The sequence below is a fragment of the Octopus sinensis genome, linkage group LG13 (genome assembly GCF_006345805.1).
Source record: "Octopus sinensis linkage group LG13, ASM634580v1, whole genome shotgun sequence".
Lineage (NCBI taxonomy): Eukaryota > Metazoa > Mollusca > Cephalopoda > Octopoda > Octopodidae > Octopus > Octopus sinensis.
Genome location: NC_043009.1, coordinates 55,903,656 through 55,920,616, shown reverse-complemented (window position 1 = coordinate 55,920,616; position 16,961 = coordinate 55,903,656). Strand labels below are relative to the sequence as shown.

The 16,961-nt window shown below is 39.8% G+C and overlaps 2 protein-coding genes across 4 annotated transcripts in view; both read left to right on the top strand.

Annotated features, from left to right (window-relative positions):
- The window catches only part of LOC115218668 (trans-1,2-dihydrobenzene-1,2-diol dehydrogenase), a 44,052-nt gene extending 29,746 nt beyond the window's left edge, over positions 1 to 14,306 (top strand). For 2 of the 3 annotated variants that reach the window (XM_036508385.1, XM_029788595.2), the window contains exon 7: positions 1,233 to 1,639. In XM_036508385.1, the coding sequence (XP_036364278.1) occupies positions 1,233 to 1,357 (125 nt within the window). In that variant the 3' untranslated portion in view covers positions 1,358 to 1,639. Of the gene's footprint in view, positions 1 to 1,232; positions 1,640 to 14,148 lie in introns of those variants that run through there. The other variant, XM_036508387.1, reaches the window with a different exon arrangement.
- LOC115218305 (trans-1,2-dihydrobenzene-1,2-diol dehydrogenase-like) overlaps positions 5,332 to 16,961 on the top strand; it is a 44,206-nt gene continuing 32,576 nt past the window's right edge. The window contains exon 1 of the mRNA XM_036508388.1: positions 5,332 to 5,588. Coding sequence (XP_036364281.1) covers positions 5,505 to 5,588 — 84 coding nt within the window. The 5' untranslated portion in view covers positions 5,332 to 5,504. The remainder of the gene's footprint in view (positions 5,589 to 16,961) is intronic.

Here is a 16,961-nt window from a genome sequence, read left to right as displayed (position 1 = left end):
CGCTCAGGAGATCCCTGAATAAGGGTTGTTTGAGGACGTTGAACGAAATGCCCACGTTTCCAAAGGTGAATTTTCCAAACCCCAAATATTTCCTCTCAACACGTGGCTATGATGCTCCCCCACTGCATCTACACGCGATCAGAAATGCACATATCGTCAGCCACTAAGGGACATACTCAACTGACAAAGTCAAACAGCTTGTTAAGGTCAAACAACTGATAAATCTGTGGTATTGAGCAGAATATTTGCTGTAGCCCATATTTTATACCAAGACAAACGATGTACATGATAACACTTCCAATCAGTTAAGATAAGAAGCCATGGGCGCAACTGCCTGGTACTATATCAGGTCATTTATTATTATGATATTATTATTATTATTATTATTATTATTATTATTATTATTATTATTATTATTGCATTAACACATCTTATTGTAGTATTATTAATGGGTATGTAAGGGTAGCACAGATGGTAACACGTGGAGCAGTAATTAATTTCGGTGATTAATGACCGAGTCTAAAACCTGCCGCTCACATTCCACGTTGCATTCAATCTCACCGTTGATCTACAGGAAATATTTACTATACAGCTGTTCCAACACATCATCTGTGTATGTATGTGTATCTTCTTACAAATTATATTATGCAATAGAAATTGATACAGAGTCAATGAGTAAACTGAAACCCAAGTAACGGACACGGACTTTTTTGCATAGTAATATAAAGAATAGTTGTAAAACGAAACATTCACATACTAGCTAAGCAATATTCGATCTCGTTGCCAAGAAAAACGTGGAAATTAGTGTAACCTGTTTACCATAAGCCCTAAAATTATTGACTAGTAGGCATATTTTAAATCAACGTCCCGAGGATTATTAAGGACAGTTTACGATTGCTGATGACGATTCCAGTAAGAATCGAAACTTACAGCTGTTCCCTCTTTTACTATCCACGAAAAGTTTAGTCAAATGACTTAATTGGAATTGTCTTTTTATTTGCAGAGTTTAAACACCTCCTAGAAAGCATATTTGTTGAGTAATTCCTTGAATAATACCTCTTAATCAATGTTTTTCGATTCAGCATGTGTGGGACCCCCACCGAATATAATTGTGTGTGTTTTGCGCCTTTGCATGTATCAGCACAGAATTTGTACACATAGGCAAGAAAATGAAAAAAAAAAAATCCGTTGCAATATTTTTCTAATCTTTTTTCGCTTTCTTTTTTTTAAAGGTGAACTTGAATGCCCCGCTCACACCCATTCTGATACGCTGTCGCTCATAACAATTATTGACGAGGCTCGACGACAACTTAAAGAAAATCATCAGAAAAAATTAGGAGGGACAGAAAGCCAATAGAGAGGAATGATTCATAGAAAATCCCACATAGTATAACTAACATTAATAATTCGGATTGTATATCAACGCCTTATGTGCAGTCGATGATCATTTGTTAAAGAAATACAGTTTTTTTCATGCTTTGTTATACCATAAATATGTATTAGAAATCAAGTGTCTTTATACGTAGATAACAAAAAAAAAAGCATCATTATATCAAAAGATAACTGCTTTTAGAAAGCAAAAATGTACGTAGAAACAGCAAGAGGAAGACACAAGGGAACTAGCTTAAAAATAAAAGAAAATTTATATATAAGAAAATTATGGATTATAATGAAAGATCTGAAAGTAACAGAATAAAGGGAAATTTTTGAAAACTACTTGTGTCTTACCCATCTTTTCATTCATGTTCAACAACCAGCATTTGGTTGGACAACTACATATGACTAAATAGATTTTTATATTTGGCTCTTAGATTACATATGTGTTTCAAAATCTGAGAGGTTCGAACGTTGCATTTATCAAACTAACACATGAATCACAAATCCACTCTTTATACGGACTTGCATGGGCGGAAAACATCAATTGTCGCATGCGAGAAGCTTTACGTTCTAAGGTCAACTTTGCCTTTCGTTCTTTTGGTGTTGATACAATAAAGTACCTGTACCAGCACAACCTTACTTTGTGACGTATCCACTGAGAAGCCACGACCGATCGTCCCATCAGTCTGGCGCAAGAAAGTTTTCGACATCATTCACGGACTTTCCTACCCAGATACTAAAGCCTGTCAAGCAAATTTATCTGGCACGGTATGGCCAAGCGAATCGGGGATTGGACCAGGTCCTGCATCCCCTGTCAACAAGCCAAGGTCCATTAACACACCAAAGCATCCCTCGGCAACTATGAACCAACTCAGGCCCGATTCAGCCATGTTAACATCGACCTTGTCGGCCCCGACCTCCTTCACAGGCTCGCTCGTATCTATTGACCTTTGTAAACAACTACACCCGTTGGCCCGAAGCTATCCCTCTCTGCAGCTCGAAATACAAGAAGTCAGCCGAGCCTTAATCGCAAACTGTGTCGCCTGTTTCGGTGTCCCAGATAGCATCTCATCCGATTGGGGTGGTCCACAGCTCATCTCAAAGCTGTGGAATGACGTGTGTGACCTTTTTGGAATCACGATGAACTGCACAACATCCTACCTCCCACTGGCCAACGGATTAGTGGAGAGATTTCACCGTCGCCTGAAGGAATCTATGACAACCAGACTTAACGGACCAAATTGGATTGACCAACTCCCATGGGTGATGCTGGGAATCCGCACCGACCCAAAAGAAAATTTCAACACTTCTTCCGCGGAAATGGTTTACGGCGCTCCCCTTACAGTGCCTTCCAAATACGAAGTCAGAGCCGGATGTCAAAAGGTATCTCGCTCAGCTGAGAGACAGCGTGGGCCGGTTGAACCCTGTTCCCATGTCGACACACGGTACACCCAGATCATCGGTACCGAATGACCCCCGCACGGCTAACTTTGTGTTCGTTCCACATGACACACGACGAAAACCCTTCCAGTCACCCTACGATGGTCCATATCAAGTCATACATCCGGGAGATAAAGCATTCCAACTCCTAATTGGTGGACGACAAGACAGTCTCCATCGTTAGATTGAAACCGGCCCATCTCGATAGTGGCAGCCCCATTCAAGTGGCCCTCGACAAGGAACAGTCACCAAAGAATCGAGTAACCACACGCATGGGCAGAACAATTAAAACGCCTTCCCGTTTCCAATGACAGTCAACAGTTCTGGCGGGAGGGAGCTATGTAGAGTAGAATTCGTGACAGACGAACTGTCGACAGAAACTTCGCTGCGGGTTAGATAGGGAGTTGACCAGCAGGAAAAAAGGGACTTCCGGGAGGAGAAGCAAAAACAAAAGACTGTCAACAGTGAGTGTGAAACGAATCTGAATGAACTAAACAGAAATAACTGGCGACTTAAGCCCTGATGTGCGTAAAGTAATAAACCTTTGATAAATGAATTCTCGCCTCCACTAGTTTACTGAATTATGTTTGACTGGTGATAAGCTACATTTAGACATAAAACACTTAAAATCTGGTGCAGTAAAAGTACTTACCCTATAGATCTTTTTACTCTTTCTTTTTTCTCTCTTATTCTTTTACCTCCTCTTCTCGCACTATTCTATCCTATTACAAAATATGTAGATAGATATGTCGAAAGATAGATATGTAGATAGATAGGTAGGTGGATAATTAGGTAGGTGGATGGATAGGTAGGTGGATAAATAGGTAGGTAGGTCGATAGATATGTTTCTTTATTGGCCACACAGGGCTGAACACAGATGGACAAAATACAAAGTAGAGCTTTTCTTTTTGGGGAAGAGCAAAACTGGTGGTGGTGGTGGTAGGGTAGAAATTCGATCAAAAGGCATCGTGGAAAGAAGGAAGAAACAAAAAAAGGCCGATCAATAGGGATCGTGTATCAAATAAATGTCGTACTGTAAAAGTGGAAACAGATTAGGTTCATCCATGGAAAGAAAAGCCTACGGAAAAGACCACGGTAACCTCGGGCAATAGTGTCATGCAAAAAGCACATTACAGTAAGTGACTCTTTTTTCCTTTCTTTTTCTGGTTTATAGGATTATGCTCAAGGTGGCTCCGTCTTTCACACGTACCATCCTTGCTACATTCACCCATTTTTTATTGAAACATTCACTAGACAAAATTTCCCTCTCTGCTCTCACCTTCCTCTTCAAGAGATACTTGAAAGAGTTGATGAGAGATTCACCAGAGAGGATAGTGTTTATCTCTAGACCTTTCAGACGCGTCTACCATACACATTCTTTCGCCATAGCGACAAGTACGATGAAAATGGCTCTTCCTCCTTCCGTTTCATAGAAGGAGCGCGACAATATTTACGATAGACTCAGTTGATAAACTGACTCGTCCATAACCCGAATGGCAGTGAGAAGTGCAGAAGAGAAGAAGACAGTGTGATAGTTATTAAGGTTACCAACTTGAATTGCCAGTAAGAGACGGTGATAAAGATGAGTAACGGCAGTGATAGGAAGAATAACGTGATTCGACGGGACACAGTGAATCGTATACTCCATCACATTGTAGTTGTTGGTAAGATGGAGATATGACATAATTTCTTACCTCTACTTGGAGAAATTTCTTAGCCAAGTGTAGAATTTTAGTATGAAATGTATATTACACACCGCTCATTATGTGAATAATCATACTTAAACGTAGATAATGGTGTGTAGTTAATGGGCTTGCTTCACACTACATATTTCTGGTCAACATATCGGCCCAGTACCTTAGGCAAATGCCTAAGTGTCTTCTACAGTTTCAGGTTGACCAAAACTGAAGCCAATCTTATATTTCTTCGTGACCGTGTTTATCAACCTAAAACTAGTGTTGCTTTTGCTGTCTTGCTTTACGTTCTATGACTAAGCAATTCCACTAACTGAACGATAGAATATGTAGCAGATTGAGTAGAGGCCTTTAAAGTGATAAGTACTCCATTTCTGAAAAGAAATTATTTCCTTTTAAAAGTACAAGGCTTTCAAAACAAGTTTATTTCGTTTGGGTATTTGAAAAAGTGAGACAATGCAGCGGGAAATCAGTTCAGTGGGTTTATCGTGGAAGAAAAAAAAATTAACAAATGTATATTTTGTACATATCTATATAGGTCATGTTTTTTTTTTGATAAGTGTAGAACAACTTTATCGCTTTTTGATATTTCGAATTCTGTGGCTAAGAATGTTAATTATGCTATTTCGTCTGACTTTATCTACGTTTCACAAAAGCATGTTGATTCTCCTTTCGACACCATTTGCGATTCTGTTCCTTCTTTCTCCAACTCTCAAAATTCTCCCCTTTTTCTCTTTCTCACTGTCTCTGTATCTGTCTGTCTCTGTCTGTCTCTGCGTGTCTCTGCCTGTCAGCCTGTCTGTCTGTCCGTCTTTCTCTCTCTCTCAGCTAGTAATACTTCTTGCTACATTTATGTTTCATGGAGATCTAGTAGCTAAACAGCCAAAAGAAGTGTAACAATTACGGAGAGATAAATTAAAAAAAAAAAAAAAAACGAAAGAAGAGGATTAGAAACTTCCAACATTTTCTTAGCATATTTCAAAAGGTGGGAAAATGCGCTGGGGACTCTGTTCGGCAGGTCTGATTGCAACGGATTTCTGCAATGCTTTGCAATGTCTGAATCCTTCAGAACACAAAGTAAGTAATAACATTTCACGTTTGTCTCTCTTTATTTTATTCATTTTTAACTTCTTAAATTTCTCACAATTTCTTTATTATTTACCACTACAAACTTTAACCGGGGCAAACCTATGACGAAAACTATTCTATATAGAGCGCTAAACTGTATAATGCCAGAAATGGACGGGTTAGACATGGATAGAAGGAATTTAAAAAGTATTTAGGAAAGCATACAGCGTATCGTCCTTTTCCCCTTTCCTTGTTTCATCTCTTCCCCATAATGTCTCCTTCATTCTTTCTTCATTTCACCATAAAATCAAAAAAAAGTTAATGAGAGAGACAAAAGTAACAAATACACTCACGCACAAACATCTATCTATCTATCTATCTAGGATGCGTGCTCTAAGGAACGAAGGTGTTGGAGCCGCGAGAGAGGCCCGGGTGGCAGAGGCGCAACAGGGCAACAAAGCCACCATTCGGTCACTGGTAGATGAACAGGGGCGCGAATTGCTCGAGCCAAGTAAAATGTGTGAGGCCTTTCAGCAGCATTTTGCCCGACTGTTCGGAACGAGTGGAGGGCAAGGACGTAGGGTGGACTTCAGTGCCTACCTACATAGCCTACCACGACTCTCGACAAGAAAGGCAGGGTGCTGCGAAGGTGCCATCACGGCGGCGGAAGTGCGGGAAGCGATGGCAGAATGCTCGAGGGACAAATCACCGGGTTTGGATGGTCTACCCTACGAGCTTTACAATTGTATGCCAGACTTGTTTGGAGATCTCTTGGCGGCGGTGTACTGCAACTGGCAGCAAAACGGGAGCATTCCTGGTTTTGTGAGCCGAGGAGCCGTAACACTGCTGAAGAAAGATCTAAACAAGGGAAATGTAATAGATAACTTTAGGCCCATCACTCTGCTTAATGCAGACTTGAAAATTTTGGCCAAGGTGCTAGCCAAGAGGTTGGCGCTTGTCATCGAGAAACTGGTCGACAAGGCGCAAACATGCGCCGTGCCAGGCCGGACCATCCATGACAACCTCCATCTGATGCGCTACATCATAGACAGGGTAGTTAACGAACCTGGCATGGGTGGGGCCCTGATCACTTGGATCAATCGAAAGCCTTTGATAGGGTGGACCATCGATACTTGGAGGCAGTCCTGAGAGCGGCTGGTTTCGGGCCCGTCTTCCGCGGCTGGATAGCTGCCTTGTACAGAGGCATCCGTTCGGTAATTCGCGTAAATGGACATCTATCGAGACCTTTCGACATTGCACGTTCGGTCCGTCAGGGATGTCCCCTCTCGGCGCTTCTATACGTATTGACTCTTGAGCCACTACTGCGGAAGCTGGCGACTCTAAGGGGCATCCCGCAAGAATTGAGCGGGACGAGCGTGTCTGCATACGCGGACGACGTCACCGTCATAGTGTCTAGCCACGAGCACATCGAGCTGGTCGGCGAGACACTGAAAAACTACGAAGCGGTGACAGGAGCGAAAATCAACCGGGAAAAGTCAGTGGGCTTGCGACTAGGCACCTGGAGAAGCAAGCCCATGCCGTCCACCAGCGCCTCCGTCGTGGGACGCTGGACCGACGGCCGGTTGAGTTGCTCGGGGTCTGGTTCGGTCCGGACCTCCAAGTGGAGAAGACTGGAACGAGATAACGAGTAGGGTGGTCACTCTCGCCCGGCAATGGGCCGAGAGGAAACTGTCCCTAAAAGGTCGAGCGGAGGTGGCGAACACGTCATCGCGTCCGTCATCTACTACCGCCTGACCGTCGTAACCTTGTCCCGACCTACCATCACCAAACTACAACGCATCCTCTTTCGCTTCTTGTGGAAAGGATGCGTCCCGATGGTCAGGCGATCCATTTGCTGTCAACACCCGTTAAAAGGAGGGCTGGGCATGCCGTGGTTGATGATGCGCAGACACGCGCTGAGACTGCGACATCTCTGGCTCTATGTAGACGACGGTGAACAGTGTGGTCGCCGTTTGTGAGGCACCGCTTTCCCGCAGCTCGTCTCCATGACCGAACTGCAGTCGTGGATCAAAAAGAGGCCGAGGAAGGGCGAATGGCACCGCGAGTGTCGCGTGTGCTCTCAAGCAACTCTGCCGTCCTGGGTCGACCTTAAGTGACTTCAACACAACCAAAGCATTCTATAGGGGTTTAGTGGAGGGGAGGTACGACGACGAGCTCGGGGCGAACCTGGACGTCGACGAGGAGTACCTGACCCGCCTGTTCGGGACGACTTTCGGGCCAGGGCCCATGGACAACTTCCAGAGATCCCTGGCCTGGCAGTGCTACCGAGAAGCGCTACTACCGTTTCGGGATAAGCTCTACAGACACGGCTCGAGAAACACGGGGCCGACCTGCCCGAGATGCGGTCAGAGCGACGAAACCGTTCTGCACGCACTCGTTCAGTGTCCAACAATTTCCGACCTGTGGGCTTATGTCGAACAACTGCTGTCACGTGTGGGACGAGTCGGTTTATCAGCTGAGTCTATCATCAATATTGTCACGCCTCCTTCCTTCAAACGGGAAGGAAGAGCTATTTTCATCATCCTTGTGGCTATGGCGAAAGAATGTATCTGGTGGACGCGTCTGAAAGGATTGGAGACAAACACTTTCCTCTCTGGTCAATCTCTCATCAACTTCTTCAAGTACCACTTGAAAAGGAAAGTGAGAGTAGAGAGGCAAGTTTTGTCTAGCGAATGTTTTAAAAAAAGATGGGTGAATGTAGCAAGAATGGCACGTATGAATGACGAAGCCACCTTGAGCATAGTCCTATGAACCCAGAAATCGAAAACAGAGAGTTGCTTATTTGCAAAAAAAAAAAAAAAAAAAAAGAAATATAAAATGTGACTTCATTGACCGAGGTTACCGTGGTCTTTTCCGTAGGCTTTTCTTTCCACGGGTAAACCTCACCTGTCCTCCCCTTTACACTCATATTGACATTTCTGTGATAACGATCGCTATTGATCATTTTTTTTTTCCTCTCCCCCCCCTTTTTTTTTTAACCCCCCTTTTTTTTTGTCCTCTTTCTCTCCTTTTACGATCCCTTTTGATCGAAACTCCCCTTCCTTTTTTTTTTTTTTTTTTTTAAACCTTCAAAAGAAAAGCTCTACCTTGTAATTTGTTCTATCTGTGTGCAGCCCTGTGTGGCTAATAAAGAAACATATCTATCTATCTATCTATCTATCTATCTATCTATCTATCTATCTATCCATCTATCTTTCTATCTGCCTATCTATTTTTCTGTCTGTCTGTCTGTCTGTCTGTCTGTCTCCAAACGGAGAAGAACTGGAACGAGATAACGAGTAGAGTGGCCACTCTCGCCCGGCAATGGGCCAAGAGGAAGCTGTCCCTAAAAGGTCGTGCGGAGGTGTCGAACACGTACATCGCGTCCGTCATCTACTACCGCCTGACCGTCGTGCCTTGTCCCGACCCTACCAAACTGGAACGCATTCTCTTCCGCTTCTTGTGGAAAGGAAGCGTTCCGATGGTCAGGCAATCCGTTTGCTGCCAACACCCATCAATAGGAGGGCTAGGCATGCCGTAGTTGATGATGCGCAGACACGCGCTGAGACTACATTTCTGGCTCTACGTAGACGACGGTGGACAGGTGCGGTCGCCGTTTGTGAGGCGTGCTTTCCCGCAGCTCGTCTCCATGACCGAACTGTAGTTGTGGATCAAAAACAGGCCGAGGAAGGGCGAATAGTACCACGAGTGCCGCGTTGCTCTCGGGCAACTATGCCGTCCCGGGTCAACCTTGAGCGACTGCAACACAACCAAAGCATTCTATAAGGGACTAGTGGAGGGGTGGTATGACGACGATCTCGGTGCGAACCTGGGCGTCGACGAGGAATACCAGACCCGCCTGTTCCGGGACCTATGGACAACTTCAGAATTCCCTGGCCTGGCAGTGCTATCGTAAAGCGCTACACGTTCGGTATAAGCTCTACAGGCATGGCTCGAAAAACACGGAGCCGACCTGTCCCAAATGCGGTCAGAGCGACGAAACTGTTCTGCACGCACTCGTACAGTGTCCAACCATTTCCTATCTGTGGATCTATATCAAACGACTGCTATTGCGTGTGGGACGAGTCAGTTTATCAACTGAGTCTATCGTAAATATTGTCGCGTCTCCTTCCTTGAAACGCTATGGCGAAAGAACGTGTATGGTGGATGCATCTGAAAGGTCTAGAGATAAACACTCTCCTCTCTGGTAAATCTCTCATCAACTCCTTCATATATCACTTGAAGAGGAAGGTGAGAGTAAAGAGAGAAGCTTTATCTAGTGAATGTTCCAATAAAAAATGGGTGAATGTAGCAAGGATGGCACGCGCGATTTGTTGCTATCTGTAGTTGTGGGTGGTGTTGTGTATTTAACTGGTGGTGGTATCTTTCTGGTTATGCGTGGGTTTATGTGTTGCTCTTGTATGTTTGCTGTACTTGCGTGTTTCCTTTTTGATGTTGATCAAGCGGTTGTGAGGATGCATCTGTTGTTTTTCTTTTTTGTGTTTTTCTTTCAGTTTTGGTATTTTTTTCTTTCAAATCATAACGAGGTCAAATTTGACTTTCATCCCCGGGTTCCGTGACATATAGTACCAGTTAAGTAGTACTGGGCGGGATTGATATTTTCCATTATTCTTGTTCCACCAAATTTCAAACCTTTTGGCTATGTCAGAGGCAATTACTTTTAAGAAAATTGAATTGGCAGAATCATTAGAACGTCACAGAATATACCTAGCGGTACTGCTTCCGGCTGTTTCGGTTCTGAGCTTAAATCTTGCTGAGGACGAATTAGCATTTCATCATTTTTCTAGTCGATAAATTACACAACCAATCAAGTGTAAAGATCGATGTAATCAACTACCACCCTCATCTCAAAATCGCCTGCCTCATGTCTAAGAAGTTAGTAACAGTCGATTAAGAAAGTCTTATTTATTTGCATTTATCAAACATTAAAATTATATAACTATCAACATTGCAATTACATATACTGCACAATAAAACTCAGTTGCAAATGACATTATTTTGCTTTTCATTTAGATAACTGCAGTGGTATCCAAATCTTTAGAGAAAGCTAAGAAACTAGCCGATGAATTTAAAATACCAAATGTGTATACCAGCTATGAAGAATTTGACAAAGATCCCAACATAGGTATGAAAAATATTTAGCCTAAATCCAATTGTAAATTTTGTATGTTATTTTGTAAACATTGTAGGTCTTTTAATTTATTTCATTTCATTTTGGACTTATACAAACTCAATTTTAACAACTGTTACCATAATGTCTTGTACTGTACGACAAGTAATAGACCAAGAAATGTATCACATGAACGAGATGACACTGGATCAAAAAGAATCCGGATAGCTGTGTTCACCTTCCAAATAAGAGAAATAAACATGAAAATTTCAATAAGACAATAATAAGCATTATCATCATGAACAATAATGATTCTAATGATAATAGAATTGGAATAGATATGACAACTATTCGCGTAAAGTTAAAGAAATTAATTGTTCACTCACAAATATATGCACACATACGAAGCGGTGCTGAAAAGTTTCTAGTTTACAGGGTGTCGCGATTGGTTTGGCTGGAGGCCCAACCTTCCGATTTCTTTTACAGAACTTAGAAAAACTGACGGTCCGCTGCAATACGTGTGTGAATTTGAGAGAAGGATATGTTGAATAAAATCATAATTAACTGATTCTCCTGTATTTTTTATTTTTACCCAAAGCCAACAAATTTTGAGCACCCCATCGTATACGCGCACACGCAAGATAGACAAGTGTAAATATTAAACAATTAATTCTATATAACACACTTGAATTACACAAATGCATTACTTTGATAGCAAAGAAAACTAATATAATTTCGTTTTACTCATAGATCTTGTGTACCTTTCAACGGTCAACATTTTCCATCATCCTCTTTCCATTCTTATGCTGAACAATGGTAAACCTGTTCTATGTGAGAAAACCTGTGCTTGTAATACGAAGCAGACAGAAGAAATGACTGAACTTGCAAAGTCAAAGAAATTATTTTTCATGGAGGTATGTCTCTTAACTCTAAAATTGTGCATTTTGGCACGTTGCTGTTCATTGAATACACATCAGCCCTTATAAAGAGGATCCATAATGTGCTTTATTTGTAAATTATACGCTTAGTAATGTACCTTATCTGTGAAAACTTAATAGAAACAGAGGTGAGGAACGTAGTGGTATAATATTAAAGATCGCAACACAGAATAACATGATGAAAAATAACAGAAATAAGCTGGTCTTTTATAATATTTCTTTCAACATTCGCTTGTATCTTTTTATACATAAGTTCCTTTCTTTCATTCTTATTCCTCACTTTAAACATTCTTTCTTTTTTTCAACATAAATGCTTTCTCCTTAGGCTTTGTGGTCCAACTTCTTCCCAGCTTATAAAGCTCTAAGAGAAATAATTGACTCTGGAACCATAGGACAGATACGCCACATGGATGCAGCTTTCTTTTTTTCTGCCTTTTCATTTAATTTTGTATCTCAGCATTCTTTGGGTGGAGGAGGCCTCTTGTGTGCTTCTGTGTATCAAATATGGCTTTCAAGATTCATATTTAGAGAGGAACCGGAGACAATTACTGCTGTTGGAACGATTGCTGATACAGGTGAGTATATCTTTAATAAAGTTTCGTGCTGCTTACGTGCCTCCCATGGAGGTTTCAATAATTTTGTGAGCTATAACGTAATAGAAAAAAAAAAGAGTCATGCGAGAGAGGGGGAGGGAATTATATACATCTACATACGGTAATTAGTAAAGAGGAGCATGCGCCCTTTTATGTCATGAATAATTTAAGGCATACTTTTGCTTCAAAAGCGCTTAGAATAAGTGAAGAGAAAAGGAAGTTACTACAGAACGAAAATATTCGCTAATGAAAGTAAAGCAAACAGAGAACATTAGAGTGCCGGTTAGATGTTGTAAGATAGGAGCGAGAATTTAAAACCGCTCACAATTAAGACTGAAACCTATGCAAATAAAACTTTAGGATAAAAAATGATTTAGTTTAAAGACTCATTATTTTTTTCAACACAGAAAAACTTGTAATAATAAAAACTGTTTTCCCACCCGAGTGATAAATCATCCAGGTGAGGATATTATTATTATTTTAGTTTAATATAGGCATAAGGCCTGAAATTTGGAGGAAAACGGTCAGCCGATTTTGAAATATGCGCTCGGAGAGAACGGTCGTTACCCTTGCTCTCTTATTAGCTACGGAACTGCACTAACAGCTCCTGCCTTTGAGTTTATATTAATAATGAACGTGAGCAAGGTATCACTATTAACTACTCAAGTGAATCAGGTGTAAATAGACGTGAGTGGTTAACAGTATCTAATGTAAATACAAAGCAAATAGCTATGCATACAACCAAATAATGAAGGAGGCCCTGCAGTATACAGAACTTTGTCCGATCAGAGCTGATCGTGCATGATATAGTTATCTCACTTATTCTTTGTTTTTAATGCCATCAACGTTGCTCAATTTTGATGTTTTGTCTTAGCACCAACCTCACTTAGTTTTCTCTCTTTGCGTTATGAGTCAAATTGTGTCAAACATGGGTAAAACACAGATGATGATGATGATGATGATGATGATATTCATCTTAAAGTTTTCTAGTTGTGTGATTTCTATGTTATGATTGCGTTCATGTGTAAAAAGGAGAACTAAGAAATGTTGTTTTGTTGTTTCATTTTGGAAAGGTGTCGATCAATCTGCCAATATTACTCTGACTTATAAGGATGGTGCTAGGGCATCTTTGTCTTATAATCTTGATATAGAAGGAAGATGAGACGTATATATTTATGGAACTAAAGGTAAAATTTATGTAAGTAATCATGTCATTTAAAAATAAATAATTTTAAAATTATACTTGTAGTTCGTTAACCGAGTATTGAAGTTTATTTATTATAACTATTATTTAGATTTATAGGATAAAAAAAGAACATTTAGAAAAGACATAACTATTTATTCAATTTCTTTATGAATGAAATTATTGCAGTGATTCCAACATATATAACTTTAATAGTCAAGTAATTAAACCAAACTGTCTTAACGTATATACCATACACTCCTATTTCAACAGATACCCGGACCATTTTGGTCTCCCACCAAAATTGAGGTGAATGGAGAAGAAAGAGAATTTCCACTCCCCAAATCTGATGCTAAGTATTATTACCCCAATAGCGCTGGATTAGCTTATGAGGCTGAAGCTGTTCGCCAGTGTTTAGAGAAAGGTAAGTCTTTGATAAATACTGTCGCTTATATAAGCGTGCTTCCATCTATTTCGATAACTGTTGAAGCTACTACTAATACTGTATCTCATAATTTGATTATCTACCACTTCTATTGCTTGTAGTAGTTATCTGTGAAGTAATATGAAGTAATACTTTGCGAACAAAGTAAAATTCATCAATATTTTATTCAATGTGTTCTCATTGCATAATTGAAATAATTTACTCTCTTTTTCTTTTTTGTGTCAAAATGTTTATACTCCGAGAATTCTCTTTTTACATTTCTCTTTTCTGCTTTTAAAGGTCAACTAGAATGTCCTGCTCACACTCATTCTGATACTTTGTCAATTATAAAAGTTATTGACGAGGTTCGACGACAACTTGAAGAAACTCATCAGATAAAGACAACCCCTTTGTAAAAAAGAGAAGAGGAAGAGAGACAGAGAGAAGGAGAAGAGGGTTGAAAGAAAATGAAGTATTTCCTTACTAAAATTGATAATTCTGATATTATACACACACACACACACATATATATACGTCCATCCATCCATACATGCATGCAAACATACATACATACATACAACCAAGTATACATACATATATATATATATATATATGACTAAGTATACATACATATATATAATCAATTATACATACATGTATATAACTAAGTATTCATGCTTATGTGTAATCAGGTATACATGCATACATACATACACACATACATATATATATATGTGTGTGTGTGTTTTCCAGTGTTTATAGACCCAAAAGTAATTTTACATCGATAAACGGTGTCTTGTGTTAGAATTACTGCGAAGAAAACGTATACGATAGGAGTCAACTTCAGAAGCAATAACCCCGCTGTTGTTATTATTTAAAGAATGGCTAGTGTTAACAAAATTATAGTTAATATTTTCATTAAGTGGATTTGTATTTAACAACTTATTATTATCCGAAGAGATGATTTGTGAAGGATTTTTTGTGTTAGGAAAACCTTACATTATCAATGTAAAATTACTTCCGGGTCTGACGTCTTTTTTTAAATAGGTAGTTCTTCATCTCAGTTGTCCAAAAGAATATCTAATCATTACTCAACATTTAGGCATATCAATAAACGTAACAATGTTGGGTTTATTAAATTAATATGGGATCTAAAAGATCATAAACAATTTGATTTGGAATGGAATATTCTCTCTATTTCTTTACCGTATGACAAAGGTAAATCTTTTTGTTCGCTTTGTAATACTGAAATGTTTTTTATCCTATTCTAAAAGAATCCCCTTGAAAACACGTTTATAGAACGCGTTTATCGTTGCAAATTTGGCAGAAACATAATTTTAGTTCCAATAAGTGATTTCTACCATTCTATAAAACTTGACCTTTGACTGTCTTCTTACATTTCCCTTTCACTAAATATATCTACTTCCATGCCTTTGAGCTTTATTTTCAAATTCACCTATCGCTCTATATCTCTCTACTATTATTTTTCTGCTAATTTCTTTCTCCTCCACTTTCTATAACTACCTTTGACGTTATATCTACTAACGGTTTTTTAAAAGAACTCGATAGCGTTCCCTTCATCATATACACAGTCATCACATTCTGTTAAAATGTCTTATTGATGTGCTTGGTTTCTTTCTTTCCCTGATGAGAAGATTGTTTTACACCATTTTATTCCCTCTGGAATAATACCAGAGTAGTCTTCGAAACATATTTCGGAAGTAAAAGAATTTGAATAACACCTGCGTTTAACTCCATTTATTTGTCTGTCTGTCTGTCTGTCTTGCTGGCTGGCTGGCTGGCTGGCTGGCTGGCTGGCTGTCTATGTATCTCTCTATGTATGTATGTATGTATGTATGTATATATCTATCTATGTGTCTGCCTGTGTATGTATATGTATATGTATATGTGTATGTGTATGTATATGTGTATGTATGTGTGCATGTATATGTGTATGTGTATGTGTATATATAATATTTCTCTCTCTCTCTCTCTCTCTCTCTCTCTCTCTCTCTCTCTCTATATATATATATATAAATAAAAGGGGCAAAAATACTGTAGATTCAGTATACACCACGTGGCAAAATTATGAGTTGAAAATATGTGGAAAACATATGTAGTGGATCTTGCAAGCATGAAGTGGATTCGATCCACCATAGCCAAATTTAAATTAACGCTGCAACAGAACTTCTCCCATGGTGGAACAATGTTTCTTCTGTGACAGCAGTTTTACATTTTCTAGATGCCTTTAGCTAGGCCGAAATAATGTCTTCACCACTTGACCCTTTCTAACCTCTTCTACGTCACCAAAAGTTAGAATAGAGATAACAAGGCCACCAACAAAATCTATTGTTCTCAATGATATATCTATCCTTCTAGATAGTTATAAAAGCAAGCACACCACAAACAAAAATCTATTGTTCTCAATGATATATCTATCCTTCTGGATAGTTATAAAAGCAAGCACACCCCAAACAAAAATCAGTTAGTCACAGTCGGTGACGACTCAACGAGTTAGTCACTCCGGTGACAACGAAGTCTGGAAGGTTTAGTTGAAAAGGAGAAATGGGACAAAAACATGTTGATAGTCCATTCTACAACCTTTTCCCAAGATTCTGTTCATTCTGTCCCCTCCATTCTGTAACTCTTTCTCGCTAATCTCTCTCTCTCTCTCATGTCCTCTCCTTATCTCTCTGTTTCTGTTTCTCCTTCCCTCCCTCTCTCTTTCACTCTTTTTTCTCTTCACTAATATCAATCTTTAAATCAAAATATTACCCTCTTTTTATTTATATATTTATTTAATTTTAACCCTTACCCAACGCCGCCATAACCACAATCCCTACAGATCAGCTTTGTTTACTAACTCTCTTGAAAATGTTTCTCAACTGACTACATTACCTTTGTAGGCCCCGTGTGTGTGTGTGTGTGTGTGTGTGTGTGTGTGCGTGTGTGTGTGTGTTTGTATGTGTGTGTGTGTGTGTGTGTGTATTAAAATTTGTAAACGTAGGCAAGATATACAAAAGAACGCTGCTTTTTTTCTAAATTATCCTCTTTAATATTTGCTCTAGATTCTGTCACAGACATTCCCTCGTCACTACTAAACTCAGATGTGT